General features: G+C 42.9%; 1 protein-coding gene across 1 annotated transcript; it reads right to left on the bottom strand.

Moving 5' to 3' along the window:
- Nucleotides 1–1,708: 1,708 nt before the first annotated feature.
- Pkd2l1 (polycystin 2 like 1, transient receptor potential cation channel) lies at nt 1,709–26,211 on the bottom strand. Its single transcript, XM_042689488.1, has 15 exons — nt 25,904–26,211; nt 25,297–25,410; nt 10,752–10,879; nt 10,096–10,349; nt 9,049–9,273; nt 8,655–8,883; nt 7,848–8,018; nt 7,500–7,681; nt 7,096–7,216; nt 6,255–6,353; nt 5,934–6,055; nt 4,266–4,392; nt 3,448–3,566; nt 3,080–3,203; nt 1,709–2,480 (listed from the first exon to the last, which is right to left on the bottom strand). Exons 1-15 carry the CDS (start codon nt 26,142–26,144, stop codon nt 2,439–2,441), a joined length of 2,298 nt encoding a protein of 765 aa, XP_042545422.1. The 5' UTR covers nt 26,145–26,211; the 3' UTR covers nt 1,709–2,438.
- Between the last annotated feature and the right edge of the window lie 1,180 nt (nt 26,212–27,391).

Raw genomic sequence — 27,391 nt, 5'->3', positions numbered from 1 at the left:
GGCGCCTGCGCACGCGCGCCGGGAGCACCCGCCCCGCCTTCCCCACCGCTGGCTTTTTGAGCTTCCGGCTTGAGGCACGCCTCAAATGATGACTTCTAACCAAGTGCAAGGACGAAGCCAAGACGGAAGGTAGAGTACCGAAGTGAATGGGCTGCTGGGAGTCACGACCTCTGAGACCGAGGTTACTCTTGTCCCTGCAGCCACACCTTGGAGTTGTCACTCGATTTACACCAGCCACCTGGTCTGGCTTCCTCCATGGCGGACTAGCCAGTTCACGGAAATGGCTGGCGTCTGGGTGCCTAAGCCTACCCCCTGCCCGCACACCCCGCACCTGGCAGGTGTCAGTCACAAAGGATTGACTTGGAAATGGGTGCTTATGCGGAGAGCCTTATCCGTCCCACTCCCCGTTGGAGGTACTGGGTTTTTAGTTCCGCCATTTGAGCCCTGCCTTCTGCCCATTTTTCTCTGATTATGTTTGAGATAGTGCCTCAACTGTACCCTCTTTAAGCTTCCCACGATATCTGGGAAGGCAAATCTAGCGTTTTCTGTTGAGATGGAGGAGGGTCTCTCGAATTTTTGGTCCCCCCTGGCCGCCAACAGAAAAGGAGATGGTCTCCGTCTTCCAACTAGCTAGGATTTACGGGCGTGAGCCACAGGCCTGGGTTTGCAGGTAATCTTATTTTCCAAGCCTTGACTCCATCCTAAATACACTCCCTCCCAATGTCCTAGATTAATTGATCTCTGTGTCTTAAATTGCATACTAGCACTTCCTTCTCTTCATTTTATAGCTGTGTGTGTTACTGGGAATTGAACCTAGGGCCTTTAAAGCCTTTCTTGAAGGAAGTTTAACAATTTTAGGGCTAAGGATACTCTGGTTATCTTAATTGAATTTAGCTTTTCACAAGCTTCTTGGGTATATATAACATTTAACAGGTTAGGAGAACTCTAGAAGTGAGTGAGCAATTGGATAAGACAAAATGATAAAAGTCACAGGAAAAGTCAGGTTTCAGTGGTTTATGCCTGTAATCCTAGCTATTCAGGAGGTTGAGATATGAGGATTGCAGTTCAGAGCCAGCCCAGGCAGGAAAGTCCATGAGACTCTTACCTCCAATAAACCACCAGAAAACCGGAAGTGGCGCTGTGGCTCAAGTGGTAGAGTGCTAGCCTTGAGCTGAAGAGCTGAGGGACAGCACCCAGGCCCAGAGTTCAATCCCCACAACCACCGGAAAAAAAAAAAAAAGGAGAAGGGAGAAAAACAGATAAATAGTCTCAGGATCCAGGCTCCTGGACATTCACCATCTTGATTTAGGTTTTGTTTTTTGTTTTGTCTTATCCCAGATTATCCTTCGTCTTCACAGATACATGGCCCTAAAACCTTATAACCTGATTTTCTTTGCAATAGAACTGGATCTCTCTAGATCTCCTGTCTCTACTCCTTTCTTATAGAACTATCATAGTACCATTTCAACCCATTCCTATCAGCCAGAGATTTTTTAGTTCAGGACTCCTGGAGCAGCCCATCTCCTTCCTAGTTGTCATTGCCCCTATTCTATATATCCCGAGAATAAGAACCCACTCCAGCCCATAAATGGCTCAGATTCTAACTTCTTATTGTCCTTTTCCTTCGTATTGTCCCAGAAACAAATACAAAGACATAGTTTTCCAATGCAATTTTATTGATAAACAACTGGGAAACTCATAATGTCCTATAGAAGAATAGCATCACGCCCACTACATATTAGACTAAAGGTCTTTGAATTCTGAGGTCATTTTCTTGCCTGATTCCCTTCAGATTCAATTTTCATTTCCTGGTATATATCCACCCAGTTCCCAGTGTTCAGCAGGAAGGCAGGAACCAGGGTCCTCCAGAAGAACCTTTGCTGACTTTGCTCTGGGAGGGCATTACACTAATTCCTCTGCTATATTGGAATCTTGCCTTGTAAGAGGAGTCTACTCTCCTCTAATGTTTCTCTTTTACAGAAACTCTGTGGGGGAAGGGAAGAAATGTATGGATACTAGCAGCAGATCTCTAGATACACAAAGGATAGCAATAAGATTTACTGGCAAATAGAAGACATCTAGACACTACCTACTGTCTTGGCTTCTACCTTTTTCATAAATCGTGGCTGTTTAGGTGTTTAAGGAGAATCATTTCCTTATCCTGTTTGTTCTTGACTATTTTTGAATCACAGTAGAGCTAAGTGCACAAGAAATAAGCCCACAGTACTATGTGGCTATAGACAGAAACACCAAGTCACAAGCATGATGCCCAACTACACACAGAAACATTGACTCAAAAGGCCATACATGGGGTGGGACCTTCCATGAACGGACCTGCTGCTCTCTCTGGGGAGTCAGAAAGAGAGGAACGTCTGTTGTATGACCCCTTTTCCACCACTCTTGTGCCCATCCGGACTCCCTAGGGAGCTGGAATTCAACTACAGCTGGATGCAAGTGTTCCCAAACCGCCGTTCCTCCTGCTGGGGAAAAAAGAGCAGGTCACTTGAAGCAGGACTTTATGTCCTACTTTATTTTTCTCTAGATTTGTTTAGAGAACCTAGACTGATACAGACTGAATGTCTGTGTCCCCCCAAATCATGTGCTGAAATGTAATCCCCTATGTAATGGTATCAGGAGGTGTAGCATTTGATAAGTGATTAGATCCTGAGTGTGGAGCTCTTTTTTTTTTTAAAGTCTCTTTGTTCCTTCTACCATGTGAGAACATAAGGAAAATACAGGCACCTGTGAACTTGATCTTAGACTTCCCAGCCTTCCAAACTGAAGAAGAGATTTCTATTGCTTACAAGTGGCTCAGTCTATGATGCTTTGTGTATCAAATCAATCAGACAAAGACACAGAGTTCTCCTAGTGGCCAAGGCAAACCTTAGGCCAAGGCAATCCACTTCCAGGCCTTCCTTCATTCCCCCTCTACTTCCACTGATACACAGATCACTGTGAACCTACTTCCCCAGGACTCTGAAAATGAAGGACTTTAAAAAATATTCTCTCCCCTACCCACTCATACTGAGTGGAAAGACAGTAGATTTCAACTATGGGGAACTAAAGAAGTGCTACTCACCTCTCCTGGGGAGGAAGCTGGCTGTCCTTTCCTCTCCAACATCTTCAGCTTTGAATCCACAGCATCAATTTGAGATATAACTCCTTCCAGAGCAGTCTCTAGTTGTAGGACTCTTCTTGTGAGCCTATCTATGCAGGATTTGGAAGAAACAAAATGGGCAGAGATACGCGTCTGAGTGCTAGGAAAGGTGAAAGGTTAACAGAATGGTTGTGTCTACAAGGGAAGGGTTAACAAAATGTGGGGGGTGGCTGCATGGGAAAAATGAAGTAATATACAATCGTGTGGAGAATTATGGGACACAAAATTATAAGAGAAGTACAACAAAGAATATTAAAAACAGCCAGCTCTGGGCTCCTGGTTGTACATACATGTAGAATTCTTTTCCAGAAATGCAGCCTTCTGATGTGGCAGCCTCTGTACCCAATTCACCAGCTGGGCTATGTACAATGGACCGACCCAGGTTCTCAATCTCAGCATTGAGGGCCACCTAATCAGGAAGTCAGAAATTAGAGGGGAAGAGGTGACTCTGGGAAGTCATCAGCTCCTATTCCATTATCTGTTCCAAATGGTCTCTAACTCTACATCTTGATATTCCTCCTCCCTCCCAGGCTCTAGAACCAATAGGGCCAAAGTAGTAGTGGTAGACCAGCCCCTAGAGAGGGGGTCACCTTCCAAAGAAACAAACATATACTCTACAAAGCATGTGTTTGGGAGAGGATAGACAGTACCAGAACATTTTTGATACTTTCTCTCTAGGATGCTGTCACCCTGCTGGGGCTGGCTTAGTGATAGAGCAGGCCTAGTAGGAGCAGCTAAGAATCAGAGTTTGAAAATTCCAAGAAGACAAATCCTCAGAGGGAATTATCAGAGATTCTTAGGCAATTAGTACACTTTGCCTAGGACTGTGCTTTAGAGAAATGGTTCTCATCCTTGCCTGCACGATGTAATCATCTGGGAAATTTTACAAAATACTAATGTCTGCTGTCTGCCCTCCTCCACTTTAATTGGTCTAAGAGCTCCCCAGAGTATTTAATGTGTAATTGTTTGAGAACCCCTATTCTGGAGAGTTCTTTCCTGATTATCTATGGAGAGGATGTTCAGTTTTGATTTGTGTTTAGGTATATTGAGTCGGGGGACAGAGGACCATTGTTCTTACGCTGTCTCCTCACCAACCAGTCCTGCTCACCCTTTCTTCCTCTAGATCTTGTCGCATTTGCTCCTGCTCCTTCTCATCCAGAATGTGATTCCCATCCTGATCAAACCGGGTGAAGGCAGCTGTGAGCTCAGTGATCTCATGCTCCTCATGCCCCAGTCTGAGGAGAACAGCACAACAAAATGACTTCTGCCCTGTTGGAGTTGTGATAACTTTACTATTGACTCCTCACCCTTTTATTGGAGGATCACATGGGAAATCTAGAATCTCTGAAGTCTAGCAATTCTACACCCAAGAAATTGCTTGACTCTGTTTCTTCTTCCTGATCTGACCCCTGCTGACAGGGCTTAGAGCCTCATGATCCCCTCCTGTGGAGATTGTTGCAATATCTCTTTTGCCTCTAAATAACCTGCCACCACCTCCACTTCAGCTTCCCCTCTACTCCTTGCTTCTGAAGTGCTTCCTCCATAACTAGAATATTATCATTTTTAAAATTCAGATCTAATGGTGGTGGACCATGTGTGCTGGCAAATACCTGTAGTCCCAGTTACTTGAGAGGCTAAGAAGAAAGAATCAAGTCCACAATTTCAGAATAGCCAAACTTATTTTTGAGACTATGACAGAAAATAAATAAAATGCAAACCTAAATATACACCTTTTCAACTTAAAAATCGCTCCTGGACACCCCATTCTTTGGATAGAGTATGGATATCAAGGCCATTCTCAAAGTAGCCATGTCCATTTCTCTGGCCTTACCTCCAGACTCATCTTTTCTTTTTATTAGAAATTATCAACTATTTATTTTTGTTGTATATGTTGTTTAATTTTAAAACTCTGCCTCTGTAGATGCTGTCATCTTTTATTAAAATTTCCTCTGCTCTTCCAGGAAACTTCCCCATCAGCTCAAAAAGAATCAATAACTGGCCAGGCTCCAGTGGCTCACACCTATAGTCCTAGCTACTCAGGAGGCTGAGATCTGAGGATTGTGGTTCAAAGCCAGCCCAGGCAGGAAAGTCCATGAGACTCTTTTTTGTTGTTGTTGTTGTTTTTTGTCAGTTGTGGGGCCTGAACTCTGGGCCTGGGCGTTGTCCCTCTGCTCTCCAGCTCAAGGTGAGCATTCTACCACTTGAGCCACTGAGCCTCTTCTGGTTTTCTGAGTGGTTTAGTGAATGGTGATCCTCAGATCTCAACCTTCTGAATAGCTAGGATTACAGGCATGAGCCACCAGCACCCAGCTTCCATGAGACTATCTCCAATGAACCACCAGAAAACCAGAAGTGGTGCTGTGGCTCAAGTGGCAGAGTGCTCTCCTTGAATTGAAGGGCTCAGGGTCAGTGCCCAGGCCTAAAGTTCAAGCCCCACAACTGACCAAAAAAAAAAATCCATTTATTCCATGTCTCCTTCTTTCATGTCATTTCAGTTGCTGAACTTATTCTGTGATTTGGTTTATTTGCTTACATATCTATGAGTTCCTAATGTTTCTCTATTCACTATAATAATGGTGGGATTATATTGTTACATTCTAACAGCAAGGTCCAGAATGTTGTAGGTTATATTCAAAGACCTTTAAAGCAAGGACATAATCCTGAAATTCAAAACCATAGACCTACAGGGGAAGGCCCAAAGCCTAGAAGTCAAGGTCTTAGGTCCATAGGCCAAGGTCAAATTTTGTTAGCAAAGGTTGTGTTTCTGGTTGCTTACTCCCTCAAGGTGTTGGTAAAATCCTCAAACTGTATCTCCTGCTTCCCACCCTGAAGGACCTTCTGCACATCTGAAACCTGCTCCTTCCTTAGACGTAACCTTAGTAGAGTCTTCTTGTAGCCCTGAAAGGGAAAGGAAACAGGAAGAAGTCACAACAGGCTGCTCATCATGCCTGACTCCACCTCCATCTAAAGCATGCCAGGGGGTAATTGAAAGCATCAGAGAGCATAGGTCCCTATAGCAGTTGGTAATAGACCATGACACAGAGCTTTGAGACAGTCTTGGATGCCTATGGGCTATTCAAGGATACTAAGTAGTCACCTGTTTCAGGAGGTCATAGAGCTGCAGCTCATCTTTCTGTCCAGCCAATTCCTCCTTGACCTCTGAGTATGTGTCATTGATGATAGCCAGGAACATGTTCTACAGGATAAAGTGAGAGTTTGGGCCCTCACTCTCAGACCAATTAAAAACATTGAGCCGACTGACCCAATATTGCAGACCTGGGTTCTAAAGGGCCTAATGTTCTCAACCTTGACTCCTGCAGTCAACTCTCAGGGGCCTCACAGCCCCGCCTTTTGCTCATTTCTCTTTTTCTCCCTCACCAACCAGACATCCAGCTGCCCACCAAAATACACCCCTCCCCCCTCCCCCACCCCCCCCCCTCCCCCACCGCCCCTCACATGATCTATACTCCTCCAAACCAGGGTCCACTAATTACTGAAGCCAGAAACTTTTGAAGGTGAAACACAATCCATGTGTTTGATCAAATAAACTTGCCTGCCATGTTAATAAAAAAAATCAAACCTAGATATTCCCTAGTTAGAAGAACATCAATCCAATAGTAACAGCAGAAATCAGCAAGATACCCCCAGATGAGAGCATATCTGGAGAAAAATTATAGAGGCTTCCAGGGACAGCTGTTCTCATGAGACACTTTCTTCTCCTTGGAGGAAGAATGTTTGATTTCTTGGCAAACTACCTGACTGTGCTTGGCATGCTGACCATGTTAGTCACCTCTCAAAGATCCAAAAGAACCTCCCCACCCAATATCCTTTCCATTCTTGCTTTGAGAAACTCATTATAATTCCAAATAGGAGGCAGAAAAGGTCAAAACCCCATCCTGGAGATCCTCTATGTTGTCAACCCTCCGAAGGATCCTCACCAGGAGCACGAAGAAGACAAAGAAGACATAGGTGACGAAGTAGACAGGGCCCAGGATTCGGTTGGCATTGTTGATAGCATTGTAGTCAAAGTCCCCAAGGATTATCCGGAACTGAGTAAAACTGAAAGACCGGGTATGGACTTTACCCTGAGCCTCCCCATACCATGGCCCTAATCCATACCCCTGTCCCACTTTCCCTCACAGCACCTCTGACCCCATCTGATGGAGAGAACAGGTGTATAAATTACTTGAGCACACACACAGGCTTCGGTAGACCCTCACTTAGGTGCTTTAAGTACACACACACACACACACACACACACACACACACACACACACTCCTCCCATTTTCCCCAAGGTTACACACACCTGGGAGGGTGAGGGGACAGGGTGGGGACACATACATGCACTTGGTGAAAGTGCTAAAGTTCTCCACTTGCGTTCCAAAAAGCAGGTAACCAAGCTGGGCATAAGCAAAGAAGACAATGAAGAACATGATGGCAAAGCCCAGGATGTCCTTGGCACAGCGGGCCAGTGTAGAGGAGAGCTGCATCATAGTTTTGTTGAAGCTGATGTACTTGAATATCTGCAAGGCCCATAGGGAACCACATGGTGAAGGACAAAAAGTGAAAAGCATTGAACAGTCCACTCCAGGAGCCCACAGAGGTGCCAAAGTAAAACAAGGAAAAGGAGACACAATTGAGGAAGAGTGGGCACCCTGAAGCAAACCAGGAAGGAAAAGTCCCTGGTACCTTGATCCAGGCGAAGAAGAGGTTGACAGCATTCATGTTGTTGTACTGCGTCTGCCAGAAAGCCAGGAACTCGAAGTCAGCATATGTGTTTGGCTGCTCTAAGAGCTTCCCCATCAGCCGATTCACCTCGAGGGTTCGGAATATGTGGAAGCCCACGGCCAGCATGGAAAGCTGTCACACAGGGGTCACAGGGCTGTCAGAGAGGTCTCAAGAGAAGCTCAAAGATAAAATCTCAGGGAAGAGCTGAGGCAGGTAAGCCACGTGGTCAAGAAACACCCCTTCCTTCGGAGGCATTCACTAGATCAAGTTCAGGTGGAATGGGAACTTGTATATGAGGGTAGCTTGCTTATGCTACAGCCCAAGAGAAGGCTTTGGGGCCAGAAGCAAATATGTCAATTGTAAAGGGCTATATGGAACATGATTTCTCTCCAACCCCACCACTTCCATGTCTTGGTAAAGAAATGAATATGTCCTGCTAATGAAAAAGAGATGAAGATGCAGAATATTTGAATAGAAAAGGCAGAGCTCTTCAAGGGGACAAGTCATAAAGGCAAAAGACATAAGAGAAGGTGACCACTTACATAAAGAAAAAAAAAAACAGGGCCAGGCTCACAGGCTCACAGGAGGAGAGATGTGATTCAGGCTTACTAAGGGCTGAGATTGAGGGGTATTAGCTTCTTGCTCTGCCATCTATGGCACAGTGATTTGACCACATGTCAGAAGGAGGGCTTGGAGCTCCAAAAGGAAGAACTTGGAGCCCCCTGCTACCGTCCAGTATGTACCAGGTCTGAAGCCTCTGTCCCTCACCAGGATGACCACCAGGTCCAGTATGTTCCAGATGCTGCTGAGGTAGCCAAGCCGGTGCATGTGGAGCTCCAGGACCTCCTCCACCACATAATAAAAGATGAAGATGCAGAAGATGATCTCACAGCCAATGATGAAGAAGTCCCAGTTGCTGACATAGCGGATCAGCTTAACTGTTCGGATTTGCCAGGATGGGATGGCACCTCCTGTAGCTGGGAACTCCACTACCAGCCTGGAGGGGAAGGAAATAGCTAGTGGGGTCTGGGCTAAGATAGTTCTTCCTCCTACTCATCCCCACACAATCCTTTATATTATTATGGGGTATGAATTTAGGGAAGCATCAAAAGCACAGCAAGAACTACAGTTAGAGGGACAGTGTGGAGACTAGGGGGCCTACCTCAGAACACAGAAAAGATTGATGTTGGCATTGTAGACTGAGAAGTCTATGAAGACCACCCGAGTGCCCCTGTCCAGCCACAGCCCCTCCCGAAGGTCTCGGAGCGCCTCTGCACTGGCCTGGCGGGATCCTGGAAGGTCCAGGTAGTAGCCACCTCCACTGTAGCTTGTGAGTCTGCCCCAGTGGGAGGAGCCCTCCAGCTCATCCTGTGAGTGATATGTCCACCTGCCACAGAAAAGTCCATCTGAGCAAAGAGAGGTCTGAGCCAGCCTAAAGTTCATCTCCCAAGGCAATGGAAATACTTTATGATTGTCTGGGCTTTGCACTTTCACATATTTCCTGTATGTAAGTACATGCAGTGTCACTGATAATCGATATCTGTACACTTTCCATGGGGAACATGGAAGAAGTCCCTGTAGGAAATCAATACCCAGATATTTTCAAGACAATTATCTCTATAATGGCAGTACGGAAACTCAAAGGTAAAGCTCCTCATTTTTCATTATGGTACTCAAGGATAAGGAGGACAAAGCCAAGCCCTACTTTTGGTCTCAACCTAACTGTCATCTCCCTAGGAGAAGCATCTGGACCGTAAGTCTAGGAAGGATCCTTCCAGTACTTATGGATATGCAACTTACTGCTCAACTCAATGACTCTCTGTTCTTAGCCTTCCTAAGTTTCTATCCTAGCTCCCTCTTTCCTCTTCCTTCATTATTGTCTTGTTTTGTGTGGCTGTGTCAACTTCATTTACTCTTCACACACCCAAGAGACCTGTGGGCAGATGTTTTCCCTGGGGGAGGGGCACTGCCTGTAGAGGACAGTAAGTGTGACTGTGACCTGTATGTTGTCACAGGTGTGAAAACTATGGCTCTGTGTGCTCACCTACCTCCATTCCTGAGTGAGATACATCAAGATCCCCAAAGAGTCACAGTTGGGACTCAAGAAGATGACTTCAGGTATCTCCAAGGTTTGATCCCTAGGTATTTTAAGACTCAGTAATAGTTGTTTCCACATCCTAGGATAGTGTCAGGCTCAGAGGGAACTCACGCTGTGCCGTTGACAGATCCAAAGGGGAGTTGCTCTTCTTTGTCTGGAGAGTAGACATCATAGCAGCTGAAAATGTCCTCCCGGAAGTCCTCATGCACCACACAAGAGTCATTGCGTACCCGCAGCTGCCGCAGCCTCGGGACCCCCAGCAGTAGGTTCTCATAGTAGATGAATGAGTGTGAGCCATGGCCCAGGCTCTGGTTGTTGTACCACTTGGTCCAGTACAAACTGTCCAGGAGTGGGCCCTGGGCAAACTGGACCAACAGCTGGGTTGGGCTTTGCTCAGCCTCCTCCCAACCTCTGTCCTTAGAATGACCTTTCCTCTCACTCCTTGACTCCTAGCTTGTTTCTATTCTCTTTTGCTATATTCTATTCAGCCGACCCCTGTACCTCTGCCAGATTCTGACCTGACTTTACTAAAAATATATTTTGAAGTTCTGCCTCTCTTCTTACTCTCATTCCAATCTCTCATTCACCTCCACTTCATCTCTAGCCTACTTCACTAATTCAGCTTGACCTTCTGACTCAAGTCTGATTCTAGATTGAACCTATGATACCTGGTTATGAGTCTGAACCTTTGCCTGACCTCCCCAAGCTCTGGCTTTGAATCTTAGGCCATTGAGAAGGAGAAAGAAGGGTGGAGATCTCATACTCACATCCCAGAAGTCTGCCATACTGCTGATGGTCTGGAAGGAAACTCCAGTTTCTGATGGGGTATGTAGGAAGAGCTCAGACATCACTTTGGTGTAGTAATAGGCACTGGAACTTGTCATTCCATAGGTCACTAGAAAATAACCCAAGAGGCTGTGTTTTGTTTTGTTTTGTTTTTGGTCACAGAGCTTGAACTTGGTGCCTAAGTGCTGTCCCTGAATTTTTTTGCTTAAAGCTAGTACCCTACCACTTTGAGCCATAGTACCACTTCTGGTTTTCTGGTGGTTATTTGGAGATAAGAGTCTCACTGACTTTTCTGCCCAGGCTGGCTTCGAACCATGATCCTTAGATCTCAGCCTCCTGAGTTGCTAGGAGTGAGTCACTGGAACAGTTCCCATCACTACTCTCCAGTGGAGACAAGAAAGCCCATTTATCTGGCACAAAAGGTGTATCTACATGGTTTCCCATAAGACCTACTCAATATAGTAGTCTAGGAAAGCTAATGGTAGCACTGGGGAAAACCAGGGGTTGTATTAGGGAAAGGTTTGGCTACAGTCTCCTACAAAGATGGCTCTCGCCTCAGTAATTGTTGATTGAAATCAACATTCTGAAATTTCACTCTTTTCTATGGACTCAGCTTATCTTTACAGTTCTTACTCTCCAGAACCGAGACTGTTACTTTGGATTTTATTTGCTTGCATGTGTCCTCTATTTATACCCTTTGGAAAGTTCCTCCTAATTCTAGAATACTCCGAGGCCCACTCTGGATAAACACTTTACACTAGCTTCTAGACGCTGTCATCATGGGAGTAGGAGTGGGCATGGCACCTGGGCATTGGCAGGGCTTGCTGCTGGTCACAGATATCTCCTGTGTAAGGGACTCAATGCATTCCAGATTTAGCAAAGGAGAAAAAGGGCTGCCCTTTTCCTAAAGTCAGCATTTTCCTCACCCACCCTAATAAATGCACTCAGAAAAATGTATTATATCCACAATTAACTCTCAAACAGTGGTGGTAAGATGGTGTGTGTAGAAGGAGGGGGGAATGTAGGCATGGTAGAATGTTTGGGAAATGTATGAAATGCTTGAAGTGTCTATAGGAATTCTTTGTGTTATGCTTGCTATTTTTCTATAATTTTCTGTAATTGCATTTAAAAACTTAAAAGTAGGACTTCTCAGTCTCTTGTCAGCAATTCCCTTAAACATTTTTTTCACATCTTGGACTTTATTTTATTTTTTTTCTATTTTCTTTTATTTTTTGCAAATTCTTTATTGTGATTGATTACATAATTTCACAAATTTCATAGTATTGTGGGATAGTGATGCTTGGTTAAAGTCACAAACACATTCTAACTTTCATGGGGCAAATTGTCTATTGTGGTCTATAACATTTATGAGTTCTATGAGCTTTGACAATAGTTATTTCGTCCACATTGGGTGATGTGTCCATTTCTTTCCTTTTGCATAGCATCAGCCGTTCCCTCTTTTCCACTAGTTCCCTTCCTCCCATCGCTGACATTGAATTGCTTAGTTCATTTTGATCAATGTCCAGTGCAGCTGATGGGTCCCACTGTTGTATATTTTCCTTGATTCCCTCTAGTTCTGTGTCATACTCTTGGGTTCCCTCCAGTGTGCACATATATACCATATATGTGATCAGCAGCATGGGGTTATTTAGTAGTGATTCGACCAGATGAGTGGAAGTCCTTTGTTTCTCAAGTCTTGTTTACTTTGTTGTATCACCTTATGTTTTGGATTTAACATCTACTTATCAGGAAGACCATGTGCTGTTTGTCTCTTTGCTCTTGGCCTACCTGACTCAACATGATTTCTTCTAGTTCCATCCATTTCCCTGCAAATGCCATTATTTTGCTTGGACTTAATTTTTTCTCACCATCCCATTTGGAAATGGAATGACTTGGGGTGAAATGGAACTTGCCTATGGAGCTGGAAGAAAGGGTGTTCCTTATTACGTACTATGCATTATACTTCTCCAGAGATGGGATTCAGAAAAGAAAGAAGCATTATTACTTCATATCCCCTTGTTCCACTCTATTAAGAAAGTTCAAAATATATCTGCAGTTACCTGTCTTTAGTAACTAGAGAAATATAGACAATTTTCTAATGAACGATAAGCTGAACTTTTTCTAATGATATAGGACTAAATTGTTGAATTTTGTAAAATGGCCACTAGGCAGTACTCGCTACTACTGCTTTTATTTTTCAGCTAACATTGTTCTGAACTGCTTGCCCAAATTTAGGGATACTCTCTTTATTCTCTTTCTCTCTCTCTCTCTCTCTCTCTCTCTCTCTCTCTCTCTCTCTCTCTCTTCCTTCCTTCCACCTTTCTACCTTTCTTTCTAAGTTTCTGTGTTGGGGATTGAATCTAGGGCCTTCCACATGCTAGGCAAGTGTTCTACCACTGAGGTATATGTTGAAGCTCAATATATAAAGATTACATCTTCTAAGAAACACTGGCTTCACTTGGTCAAATGCCTATCAACATACAGAAATTTACTATTCTTTCTTTGTAACACTTTAACTGAACTACATACATACAGAAAAGACCATAAAGGAACCCTACAACTATTCTAAAGGGGCCTTGTCTTTGAAGGTTGTACATTGCCCTGGAGCCTCCCTGTTACTCCTGTCTGCCTCCTGGCTGTCATAAAGTGAGCAATTCTTCTCAGCTACGTCCTTACTCCACAATGTTTTCTCCTTGCTATGGGCCTAGAAGTATGGAGCCAACTGACCAAAGATGAAAATGTCAGAACTATGAACCAAATAAATTCCTCCATCTTGTTGTTGGTAGTAGTAGTGGTGGTGGTGATGGTGGTGGTAGTTGTTGTTGTTGTTGTTCTTCTTCTTCTTCTTCCTCTTCTTCTTCTTCCTCTTCTTTTTCTTCTTCTTCCTCCTCCTCCTCCTCGTCCTTGTCCTCCTCATCTTCCTCCTCATCATGATCATCTTCATCTTCCTTCTCCTCCTCCTCCCCCCTTTCCCTCTCCTCTTTCTTCTTCCTTTTCCTCTTCTCCTTCTCCTTCTTCCACTTGAGCCACACTTCCACTTCCAGCTTTTTTTGTAGATTAATTGGTGATAAGAGTCTCAGGATTTCTCTGTCTACATTGGCTTTGAACCATGATCCTCAGATCTCAGCCCTCTGACTAGCTAAGATAACAGGCATAAGCCATGAGTGTTATTTGTGCCTTTCAGTGTAAGCTGGCCTGGTCCTTTAAGACATAGGTACAATGTAATTTTTTAAAATTGAAACAATATGACAGTTGTAATTAATCATCATATCCTAAGAGTGGGTAATAACTTGATTTCTGTGTTTAGAGACAAAATATTCTCATCCTCTCCTTTGAATTGTTGGCACATATTCCCTGCTCAGAGCAAAGAAGATGTCAGCACATTTACACACAAAGTGACTAATGGAGGATACACTTAGGACATAACTACTCTGAACATCTAAAGTACTATATCAAAACAAATTCAAGGAAATGGGAGCTTTTGTTTGTTTGTTTTTAGTGTTAGTAAAAGGGGGACACAGGAACAGAGGGAGGAGAAGTGAACAAATATAGTCATTGTATTTAATATACACTATAGAAAAATGAATCATGCAACTTGTAGGTAGGGATGGGAGGGAGAAATAGAAGAAAAGTGAAGGAAGGGATGTCATTGTCTAAGGATAACATTGTACTCATTACCTAATGTATAGAATTGTATTACCTTTATACAACTCCTTAATAAGAACAATAAAAAATAACAAGAAGTCAGTGCAATACCCCATGCCTCTCCTTTCCCATGAACTGCCATACAGGTCATCCGATGCTACTGAGCTCCTTCCCTGCCCCTAATGACTATGAAATGGATCACCTCCACCTTTTCTAGCACATTCTTCTTGGGCAGAAATGGGATCTGTCCCCTCAACTAACTGACAAAGGTCCTCAGAGTGTTGGGGTGCTTCTGACAGTGACTATACAGTTCCTTCATGTACTTGTACTACTCCTGCATTGCGAATTGTATGTCTTGTACATCAAAAGCCCACTGCTCCTTCCTAGGTTAGAAAGCAGCCATGTTGGTCTCCTCACCCCATCCTTTCCCTAATAGCCATTGTGTGGATACAGCCTCTGGCTGTTCTGTCATTCTCCAATGGTTGCAGAGTAGGAAGGCCCTTGGGCCTTACTTGGTCTTGGCTTCTTGAGCTGCTCTTAGCACATGGCTCATTGAAAAGTTCTCTGAAATATCTCCACCTAATTATTGACATAATACATCTTTCTGGGATCTTGCAAGATGAATAATTACAGGTGGGAGGTGATCTTTTGTTACCGCTATGGGGTGATTCGATTTTCTTGTGAAATAAAATACAGTATTGAGAACAGTGATCCTTATTTATTCCTGCCCAATAACTCCTGATAATACTTTCACAATAGCTTAGCTAAGCTCTGTAATAGCCTCTCTTGGTAGAAAAGAAGCAGTTCTTGTCAATCTGCCCAGTGATTTTACCTCAGGAAGATTATTTCAGGTAATGCCTTGATTACTCCAAGTTCTATTCACTAATTGTTACTGTCTCTAGTGCCAAACTATGGAAAAGATTTCTTTTTAGTTTATTTAGCATGGACTGAAATACTCAATACCTCTCCTCATAATCATTTTATTTTATTTTATTTATTTATTTATTTTGCCGGTCATGGGGCCTGAACTCTGGGTCTGGGCGCTGTCCCTCAGCTCTTCAGCTCAAGGCTAGCGCTCTACCACTGGAGCCACAGCACCACTTCCGGCTTTTTCTGTTTATGTGGTGCTGAGGAATTGAACCCAGGGCCTCATGCTTGCAAGGCATGCACTCTACCGCTGAGCTACCTTCCCAGCCCCTCATAATCATTTTAACTGGAAGCACTTTGATATCTAACAGAAGTGGCTATTCCCAGCCTTCTTGGCAGCTAGATATGTTGGCCATTTAATTACGTCCATAAAAAGGGAGAACATGCTTTCCTTTCTTCTTCCCCATTTCCTGCTAGCTGGTATATGAACATAAGGGCAGCAGCTGAACATGAGAAACAAGCTGCATGTTGAGAATGGCAAAGCAGTAAGGTAGAAGGAGCCTGGAATACACAATTGTAGAGCCTTGTATTAATCCAAGGTTTCTTATTCCACAGATTTGTTTTTTGAGTGGATACTAGATTTTCATCTTATTTAATGCATTGTTAGTTTGGTCTTACTATTGAGGTTAAATTAGCACTGAAATTGAAGATTTCCATGTGCATAATTGTATCAGATGGGTACTTGGAAAGAGAAACATTTCTAAGAAAAGAATAGGAGGAGGGAAAAAGTCAAGAACTGGATTTATCCCCCACAGTATAACCCCTGTTTTCACTGTATTTGATGTTGGTACAATTTGTGGAGGGGAAGGGAAAAAACAAATTGTTTAAATAGGGATACAGTCTGACCCATTGTAACAATGAGATGTACAAGATGTTATGTCGAACAATGGACTTTACACCTTTGGCGCGGGGGTGGGGGGTTGGGGGGAGTGGAGGGAAGATAGGAAGGGATGGTAAGGGGAAACAAAGGAGGAGGCAACAATGCTTGATAAGAAATGTAAAAAGAACTGGATATAAAAATTGCTATTCTGACAAAAGTTAAATCTAATCATAGAGCTCTGGGTTAACATGGTTTACAGGTAGGATAGTACACACTATAGCTATAGTTTTTTGGAGGTTAGAACAGAAGGATCTTGACTTTGAGGATAACCTGAACTATAAACTGATAACTTGTCTCAAAAAAATGAACAAACAAAATCATTTACTGAGTCCACAGAACCCTTCTATCATTTTTATTTTCCTCCGTGCTATGAAATAATTTAATTAGAATCTACATCACTTTTTCTCAAAATTTCACTGGGGATTCCTCTCTAATTTAAAGTTCTTGATGGAGGCTGGGAAGGTGGCTCAGTGGTATAGCGCTTGCCTTTCATGCATGAGGCCCTGGGTTTGATTCCTTAGCACCACATAAGCAAAAAAGAAAAACCCGGAAGTGGTGCTGTGGCTCAAGTGGCAGGGCACTAGCCTTGAGCTGAAGAGCTGAGGGACAGTGCCCAAGCCCAGAGTTCAGGCCACATGACCGAACCCCCCCCAAAAAATTTAAAAACATTAAAAAAAAAAGTTCTTGAGAACTCCAAAGTTTGTTTGTTTTTAAATTTATATCTGTCAGCCTATTAGGAATTGAAACTAAGGAAAAATATAATTAATTAATCAATAACCATAAAAGATAATAACAAGATGGAGATTTAGTTGCAGTGGTAGAGAGCATGTTAAACATAAACTAGGCCATGGAATTCAAGAATAAAATAAAGAAATTTAAAAATCCAAAACAAAAAAAGATGACAGTCATGATATGTGTAAACATAAATAACTTAACTTTTTCATTTAAAAATTAACATATTTTCTTTTCCATTTTTTTCTCATTTTTACTTTGCATATATGTATGTGTATGTGTGTGTGTGTGTGTTTGTGTGTGTGTGTGTGTGTGTGTTGTAGCATTTTAACCCAGTGTTTTATCCTTGTGAGTTAGGCACTCTCCCACTCGAGTCACACCCCAAGTCCTTTTTTGCATTCGTTATTTTTTGGAAGGGTTACTGTTTTTGCAAAGGACCAGCTTGACATGTGGTTCTCTTACCTACATTTCCTACAGAGTTGAATAACAGGTGTATCGTACCACCCAATTTAGTAGCTGAGATGCTGAAGAGTTGCAATTACAAGAATAAGCCACTATAGCTAGTCCTATCTTTTGTTTTTTGAGACAGGGATTTGGAATATGTGAGGCAGCCCAGGCTAGCCTCAGACTTGTGATCCTTCTGCCTTTGTCTCCTTGGTGCTGAACTTACAAGTATACACCAACATGCTAGACACAAATCATTATATATGGGATGGGGAGAGAGAGACGGGGGGGGGGGGGCAGAGAGAGAGAGAAAGCGCATACGTGTTTGTGTGTGTGTGTGTGTGTGTATTCCATGCACAATGCACATGCTGGTCCTGGAGCTTAAACTCAGAGCCTGAGTGCTGTCCCTGAGCTTTTTTGCTCAAGGCTAGCACTCTAACATTTGAGCCGCAGCTCCACTTTCTGCTATTCTTTTTTTGGGGGGCGGGGAAGGTATCGTGAATTGGTGATAAGCAGCTCACAGGCTTTCTTTCCTGGTCTGGCTTTGAATCTTGATCCTCAAATCTTAGCCTCCTGAGTAGCTAGAATTACAGGCATGAGTCACTGGTGCCCAGCTCAAAAATCACGGTATTTCTTTAAAAAATTACCATGAAACATAGCATTGTGTTACACATTTGCAAGTCTCCTTAATGTTTGGCTTGATTCTTATAAATGCTTCTATATTTAATCTTTTGCCATGTATTGCTTTAGTTGAAGTAAATGAAGAAAGTATACAAATACATGACTGGGTGAATAAGGCCTTTAACATTCCTCTCAGTCACAAAAAGCCCCCAGGTTCCTCAGAGTACACGTTTGAGAACATTGCCCTAGGCCTTATTTCTGGGATTAGAATGTCTTCCCAGGCTTGAGTTGCTGCCTGAACTTAAAACCTGCTGCCGAAAAAAAAAAATGCGGTACATGTACACAATGGAATTTTACACAGCCTTTAGAAAGAATAAAATAAAATGTTATTGGCAGGGAAATGGATGGAACTGGAACAAATCATGTATGTTAAATGAGATAAGCCAAGCTCAGGCATGGTCTCTCTGATAGGTGGAAGTTAGATCTAAAACGTACTGGCATATGACTAACTGTACAGGATTCTAGATACTCACACATAGTGAGACCAAAGGAGGACACTCTTTTTAAGGGAGGGACACAAAGGTGCAATGCTTAAGTGCCTCTTCATGATTATATAAAATAATATATATAGTGAAATGAACTTCAAGATATGGAAAACAAAAGACTTTTTTCTTTTTTAGTTTTTGATGATTTTGTCTTCTTTAATTCATCTACAGTATAGTCACGTGTGTATCTTTGGGAGGGTGGGGGTAAGGCACAGAACTCAAGGGGAAAAAGGGTAAAAAAGGTGTAGCAGTGGAATTCACTGGATGTTGATGAAACTGAACTATACAAGTTGTGGGTAGAGACAAGAGGAAGGGACTGGGAGAGAATGAGGGAACAGAAGGCATTTTATGAAAGGAAATTTATTCATTATCTGATTCATGCAATTGTAACCCCCTATACATCACCTCTATAATAACAATGAAGTAAATTATTATTTTTTTTGCTGATAATAGGGCTTGAACTCAGGGCTTGGGCACTGTCTCTGAGCTTCTTTTGCTCACAGCTAGCACTCTACCACTTGAGCCACAGTGCCACTTCCAGCCTTTTCTGTTTATGTGGTACTGAGGAATAGAACCCAGGGTTTCCTGCATGCTAGGCAAGCACTCTACCACTGAGCCACATTCCCAGCTCCAATGTTTAAAAATATAAAAAATAAAACATAAAAAACCTATTATCATCATGTCCTGTAAGAGTGTCCTTAGATTCTTTTACCTGTGTACCATGTTTGATAATTTCCAAGGCTTTTTCCTTAGATTATTTCCATTCACCCTGTCAGACATGTCTGCTGATTTAACCTTGCCCAGAGCAAAGTTCTCCATGAGTCATGTTCAGTTTCTGTGATCTTCTCAGATCCATTTAGCTGGTGAGAGGCAGAGCCAGTACTCAGATTGAGGCTGTATAAAATGAGCTACCTTCCCTTCTCTGTCCACTTACACCAGCCAGGCTTGAGCCTGATTACATCTATAGTGGGTGATTTTTTCAGAACTTCCCTTATTTGTACTTTCATGTGGAATGCCAATTGGTACTTACTGAGAATGTACTATGGACACTAAGTAACCTTTGTTTTCTACCGACCTCACAAAGTACAAGTATCTTCAGGGAGACTTAAGTATCTTCACCAAAAATGTCCCACACATGGAGCTAGGAATGTGGCTTAGTGGTAGAGTCCTTGGCTACCATGCATGAAGCCCTGGGTTCCATTCCTCAGTACCACATAAACAGAAAAAGCCAGAAGTGATGCTGTGGCTCAAGTGGTAGAGTGCTAGCCTTGAGCAAAAGAAGCTCAGGGACAGCGCCTAGGCTTTGAGTTCAAGCCCCAGGACTAGCAAAAAAAAGCCTCACATATAACTGGTGGCCTTCTTCTAGGCATCACGTGCTTTCTGTTCTACCACTGTGCCTTCATTAACGTCATGGTTTTAAGTGGCCAGTCACCTTCATTCATCTTTATAGACACATAGGGGCTCAGTCACCTGGACCTCCAATATATATTCTGTTCCTTCTCTTGTCAGATCTAGAAATAGTCTTTCGGAAAAGACAATTTATTCCTAGTCTCCAAGCTCATTCATTCTCTTCTGATGATACAATATCCTGCCAAACTGTGACCAAACCCTGAAACCCATTAAAAGAAAGCAGAGTGAATAGCGGCAGATATTTTTTGTTTACAGCCAGAGATAGACAAAGATCACCCAATTAATTGCTATTAATTTATGGGCAAGAGGAGTCATCAAAGGCTGAGGGTCCCTACTGTCCTGCCTGACTCCATGGTGACCGGATCCAGCCTGGTCATGGCTCACAGCTTCTCCTACACAGGCCCAGTCCCAGGTGCACCTTTGAGATAACAATAATATCTCCTAAAACAAACAGCCATTGTTTCTACACAAAGACCTTCAATGTTTCCTCCAGCAACAAAAGGCCACAACCAGTCCTGGGGCCAGAAGGCTTTCATAAAGATCATGATGGCAGGGGAAAAGGGAGGGAGAAGGGGCAGAAGGAAGAAGAGGACAAATCAGTTATTTTCCAGCAGTTTCTCTGTTGAACAGATGACCCAGTCTACCCATTAGGAATTGTTTAGAATGACTGATTATTCCTGATTATGTGTAATGATAATAGTTACATTTTCCTAGGGTACAAATAATAATATCTACCTCTTGCAGGATTTCTGTCAAGGACAAATGAGCTCATAGGTTTCAAGGACTGTACAGTTGATATTGTTTTGGGAAGATTGATGATTCTTGTACCTCATCTGCCTAGAAAATGATAGCTCTATTTTAGCCAAATGAATCCCAAATAGCCCTGGTTTCTAGGCCTACCAAGTTCCTAGAATAAAGCATGAGGAAGAAATGTGTCAGTAATGGATGTCAGTGACAGTTTACTATTGCCCATCCCAGGCAAAATCTCTAAGCAGTAGCTGTCCAACCAATTTCATGAGCTATTCTTTCCACTTTCAAAGCTCCAGTAGTAGCCAGGCGCTGGTGGCGGTGGCTTACTCCTGTAATCCTAGCTACTCAGGAGGCTGAGATCTGAGGATCATGGTTCAAAGCCAGCCTGGGCAGGAAAGTTCATGAGACTCTTATCTCTAATGAACCACTAGAAAACTGGAAGTGGCATGTGGCTCAAAGTGGCAGAGCACTAGCCTTGAGCTGAAGAGTGCAGGGACAGTGCCCAAACCCGGAGTTCAAGCCCTATGACTGACCAAAAAAAAAAAAAAAGCTCCAGTGGTGGAAATGAGAAACCTGGTGGATGATTGTCACAAAAGTCTAATGACACAACTTTCTTAAAACCTTCCCCTCATCCCTCCTAAGTCCTGTTTTATGCAATTTATTAAAAAATAATAAGCATGTTATAAATTAAACATAAACCTCTTCATGCTCATTTGTAATCAGAGATGAGATATTCAAGCAAATCATACCATTTTAGACTTATTTAATACTAAAATTTATAAATGAATATCCAGTTTTGGTGAGATCATGACAAAGCTGGTGTGATCTCACAACACCAGTGGCATAGTAAATGTGCCTGATCCCTTTCAGAAGCAAAAATGATAACATACAGCCAATGCTAAGAAGATATTCCTGACTTTTGACCTAATTATCTCTCTCCTTGGAAATTACTAGAAGGATAAAATTCAAGAAAAGTGTGTGTGTGGGGAACCTAAAAGGCCAAGATATATTTACCAAACATAAAAGTTGAAATAATAAGTATTTCCGTCAATGACTATGATCATAAAATTAAAATACATAATCTACTTAAAATGGGTTATTTGTGATTTAATTATGTGTAGAAGTATACGATATAATACAATTGGGTAAAATATGTATGTATATGCATAAGCATTAGTGATGTGAAAAAATAAAGGTATCTTTGGATATGATAGTGATGAATTATACATCAAAATGCTCTTCAGTGTTTATGTTTTAATTTTTTGTTTTCCTTTTTTTAATTTGTGTCAGTCATGAGGCTTGAAATTAGGGCCTGGGAGCTGTCCATGAATTTTGTACTCTAGGCTAGCATTCTACCACTTGAGTCACAGCTCCATTTATGGCTGGCTAAATGGAGATAAGAGTCTTACATACTTTTCTGTCCAGGATGGCTTCAAACTTTGACCTCACATCTCAGCCTCTGGAGTAGTTAGGATTACAGCAAGAGCCCAGTATCTGGCTCTTTAATGTTTTTATGTAAACTATTTTGTATGTGATTGAACTGGGATTTAAACTCAGGACTAGACACTCTCACTTAGCTTTTTCATTGAAGTCTGCTGCTCTACTACTTGAGCCACACATCCACTCCCAATTTGTTTTGCTGGTTAATTGGATATAAGAGTCTCTTGGAAAAAAAAAAAAGAGTCTCTTGGACTTTTCTGTGTGGCTGGCTTTGAATTGAGATGCTCAGATATCAACCTCTTGAGTAGCTAGGATTACAGGTGTGAACTACTAGAGCCCAGCTAATAATTATTGGTTTATTATTTTGTGGAAGTTCAAAAACACTCACTTGGATCTATAGACTGAAAAATGTGTCAAATAAATTAATCTGAAAAGCTTGGATCTGCAGACTGAAAAATTTGTCAAATAAATTAATCTGAAAAGCTACATACTGTATTGTAACTATACCACTTCACAAAAGACAAAACTATGGAGATAGTAAATATTGGCTGTGGTTGCCAGGGATTGTATACAGAGAATGATAAACAGGTAAAGGTCAGAAGATTTTAAGACTTTTTTTTGTGGGGGGAAGCTGCCAGTCCTGGGGCTTGAACTCAGGGCCTGGGTCTAGTTCCTGAACTTTTTTGCTCAAGGATAGTGCTCTATCATTTGAGCCACAACTCTACTTTCAGCTTTTTTTGTAATTTATTGGAAATAAGGGTCTCATAGGCTTTCCTGACCAGGCTGGCCTTGAACTGCCATCCTCAAATCTCAGCTTCCTGAGTAGTCTTACAAGCAAGAGCCACCAGTGTTTATCTAGATTTTAAGATATGAAAGTACTCTGTATTATACCATTACAATATGTCAATTTATATTTGCCTAAAACTATAGAATATGAAAAACCAAGAGTCAACCCTATTGTGAACTATTGACGTTGAGTGATGATGTTATGTCAATGTATATACACTGTGAAACAAGTAGTATAGGATTTTAATACTGGAGGAAGCTATTCCTATGTGAAATTACAGACATGCACTACTGGGCCCATCTTTTTCATTGAAATAAAGTCTCAACATTTTTTTTTAACCTGGCTGGCCTCCTACCCCAACTGTCTGGGATTATAAACATGAGCTACTAAGTCATTGAATCCTTTTTCAGATGCATAACATTGCGCTAGCTCATTGGACTACTCCAAACAGCTCTACAATATTTGTTCTGTTATCACTCCCATTCCACAAATCAAAAAAGGTGTAGGTCTATCTACATGGCCAAGCCACAAGAAAACAAGCAGATGAAGCAACAAGACAAATGAACGCTTTTGGGCTAACTCATACTGCAAATACTGAGGCTTTTAACTAGTGTGGCTGGCCATAGCCTGCAAATGTGTTGGACACTACTTTATTCACAGCCCTGACACGCTAACAGAAACTACAACCTTACTTACCCAAGAAGAAGCAGCATCACAAGAGAAATTTTTTGTTTATATTTTTACCTTTTTGTCATGGGGCCTGAACTCTGGGCCTGGACACTGTCCCTCAGCTCTTCAGCTCAAGGCGAGCACTCTACCACTTGAACAACAGCACCACTTTTGGCTTCTGCTGAGGAATCAGACTCAGAACCTTATGCATGCAAGGCAAGCACTCTACCACTGGGCCACCTTCCCAGCCCATATATTTTTACCTTTTAAATGCTTCATTTAACAATGGATATAACAGCCAGCCATTGGAGGCTCATGCCTGTAATCGAAGCTACTCAGAAAGATGAGATCTGAGGCTCTTGGCTCATGGCTCAAAGCTAACCTGGGCAGGAAAATCCATGAGGTTTTTTTTCTTTTTGCCAGACAGTGGGCTTGAGCTCAGGGACCTGAGTGCTGTCCCTGAGCTTCTTTGTGCTCAAGGCTAGCACTCTACAACTAAGCCATAGCACCACTTCCAGCTTTTTCTGAGTAGTTTATTAAAGATAAGAGTATCATAGACTTCCTTGCCCAAGCTGGTTTCCAACTGTGATTCTCAGATCTCAGCCTCCTGAATAGCTAGGACTATAGGCATGAGCCACCATCACCCAGCTTCTGTGAGACTCTTATCTCCAGGTGACTACTAAAAAGCTGGGAGTGGAGCCATGGCTCAAGATTTAGAGTGCCAGGCTTGAGGGAAAAGAAGCTCAGAGACAATGCCCATGCCCTGATTTCAAGACCTAGGAACAGTAAAAGAAAAAAATTGATATAAAAATATACAATATATAATATATATACTAATATATATGTACAATATATTATATAATATACACAATATAATATATACAATGTGATATATAAATAGACACAGAAATATACATGCCATATTTTCTTGATCCATTCATCTTTTGTAGAGTAAACTAGGTTCCTTTCATAATTTCGTCACTGTAAATTTTTAAGGAAAAAATTAATTTTCACCCTCACTCAGACACCTGTGTCCAACTATTTTCTACAATTCTTTGACTCTCCTTCCATAGCCTGCTCTTCCATATTTCTACTTCCTTCTCTTATCAAACTCAGAGACCAAGTCTTCCCAGTGTGGGGATACAGCAAGGGTCTCACAGGTACTCCTCTGATGTTTGTGAGGTGAGCTCCATCACAGGATACCACCATACCTCCTAACCCTCTTCTCACGAACCTGCAAATGGAATCATTCTCTTCCTGCCTCTAAAGGCTCATGGATGAGATATTGTGCAGTAAGCACACACAGGAAACCTACCACACAGACAGCGGTGACCCCCATTCTTAAGATAGGGTAAAAACTTCCACCTGCCAACAGAAAACCATGGCCACTGACTCAAAATTAGGAACTTGAACTTAAAAACTGTGTTTCCTAATAATTCTACATACTTCCCTTAACAGTCTGCCTAATGATCTGCCTTCTTCCACCAAATTCTGTGACATTATCTTAAGCTAAAAAGGGTGTTGAAATGGATATATAGAGAGAGAGTTTCCAGGACACACACCTCTCACAGATAGATGCTGCCCCACAGGTATTGACTGAAGACAGGTGTATACACATATGTCACACACATTCATGGTTCTCACAGACAGACAGCCGAGAGACAGAGGCTACTCACACAGACAGATGTCTACCAGGAACACGATGTATACCAGAAGCTCTCGCAGGGTGGTCTTCACATAAAGTTCCCTGTTCTCAGCTGTGTTCTCAGTCAGGGTTGTTCCCCAGAGTCCTAAGGTAATTAGACGGGGGCTCAGAGTCTCTGGCAACACATCCTGCCCAGTTATCCATTCTCACCTGCCCCTGTTTTTTGTACCGTCTTCACCCAGCCCTTCCTTTCCCATCCCTTGATCCCATGGTGGCATCTGCCTACTCTCTCCAGATCCATGCCTTCTTCCTCCCCTAAATTCCCTGAGGGGACAGGGTGAGGCACTGGGTCACAGAAAGCGAAGCCATGAAAGACAGGCACCTGTTCCAGGGGACAGTCTAGAGTCTCATCTACTTGTGCCCTCTCTCAGATTACTCCTACCCAACTTTCTGTGTCGATAACAGATGACCCTGCAATTGACCCCTCTGGCAGAGCACAAGAATGTCTTCTCTAACTCAGGCCATCTCAGAGACATCATAATTACACCTCTTCCTCAGATGAGCTTTGTCCTTCAGAGCTCTAGTGCTCCTTGCCCCTGACTCCAATATCCCAGGAAGCCCCCTCCCCAGGCTGGTACCTCTGATGCAATGACAGATGTGGAGGCAGCAGCTGGACCCAAGGGTCCTGTGTGTCTTCTCCTGGACTCCATCTTCAGGCTTCTTGGGTTGGGGCTCGTTGGAGGGGGATGCCACACTGGAGACAGTGTAGATCCTTGGTGTCCCGTGAGGTGAAGGGGAACTACTGTAGGCAGGGTTGTCCCAGGCTCCATTATCCAGCTTGTGCAGCTCCTGCCCCTCAGGACCTCCCATGGACTTCATGGGGAAGGAGGAGAGGACCTGGCACTGTAGGTGCCCACTGCCACAGGAAAATCAGAACAAAGGCCCAACTCTGCACAGCCAGCAGGGGGCAAGGATCGGAAGTCTGAAAGCAGATGCTCCAGCTGCTCTCACTGTGCCTGGGTGGGGAATCTGAAACAGACTGGGGGAGGGAACAAACTGAGGCGGAGGGGGGTGGGATGATCATCAATCCTGCCAGGGTAGATATTCTCTCTCTGTCTCTCTCTCTATCTCTGTCTCTATCTCTCACTCTTTCTCTTTAGTCTCCTCACAAATCCTTAGGGACAGAAAGAAAGGGCTGTGAGGGAGCTGGGAACCAGGGGTTTGTGGAGGGGACCGAAAGGAGGGAGATATGCAGATGGACTGAAAGACACGATGGTATTCAGATTGTACCTAGGAGAAATGTCCAGAGGTCTCAGGGAAAGGAGGAGTGGTGGAAGAAACAGGCTACAGGACTCCATCGTGGGTAACAGTGATCTCTTGGGGCTCCTTCAGCCTTTCCCCTTGAGCTGTCTCCTAGTGAGTGAGGAATGAAACTCCCCTCCCTCACCTCACTCTGATGGCTGGGAACAGAGACTGCTGGAAAAAGGACTGCAGAGACCAGGTTGTTGTGCATTTTTTTTCCTGAGGGTTTTCCCCATGGTTTACAGGCATAGTACCCATAAAAGCATGTTCCTGAAATAGGAGGCTCAGCTTAGGAAAAATGCTGTGTATGGGCTGATGTGGAAGATCAAAAGAGAACATAGGGCAACCATGCCACTTGCAACTCCTTATTGGGACTGCACATCTGGACCCAGTTGAGCTGGTCATCTTTTCCTGGGATTTTGCTTAACCCTGGGCCTAGAATTATAAGCCTGAGCACAAAATGGAAATAGGAGAGATATCAGGATTGCTCTACTTGCTTTGCTCCTAGGGTCTCTCTTAAAACCTTGTTTTCTTTGTAAATAAAAGGATGAGAAACTGTCCTAGGTTAGATCACCTGAGAAGGGAATAGAGAGCTGCAGCACTTCCCCCAAGAAAGAGCCTTTTGAATAGTTGCAACAAGACTCCTGTCTTGCAAAACAGTATCTTATAACAGGATGGGGGGTACAGGTGCATTGGGTCATACCTATAACATAGCTATCAAAAAGTAGGATTTGGGTTGTAGGCCAGCCTGGAAAAAGAAAGTCAGTGAGATTTCATCTAAACAAATATACCCAAATGGTGTGCCTATAATCTCAGCTAAGTGG

Source organism: Dipodomys spectabilis, unplaced genomic scaffold (genome assembly GCF_019054845.1).
Source record: "Dipodomys spectabilis isolate Male_0828 unplaced genomic scaffold, ASM1905484v1 ptg000125l, whole genome shotgun sequence".
NCBI lineage: Eukaryota > Metazoa > Chordata > Mammalia > Rodentia > Heteromyidae > Dipodomys > Dipodomys spectabilis.
This window is presented reverse-complemented; position numbering and strand designations above follow the sequence as displayed.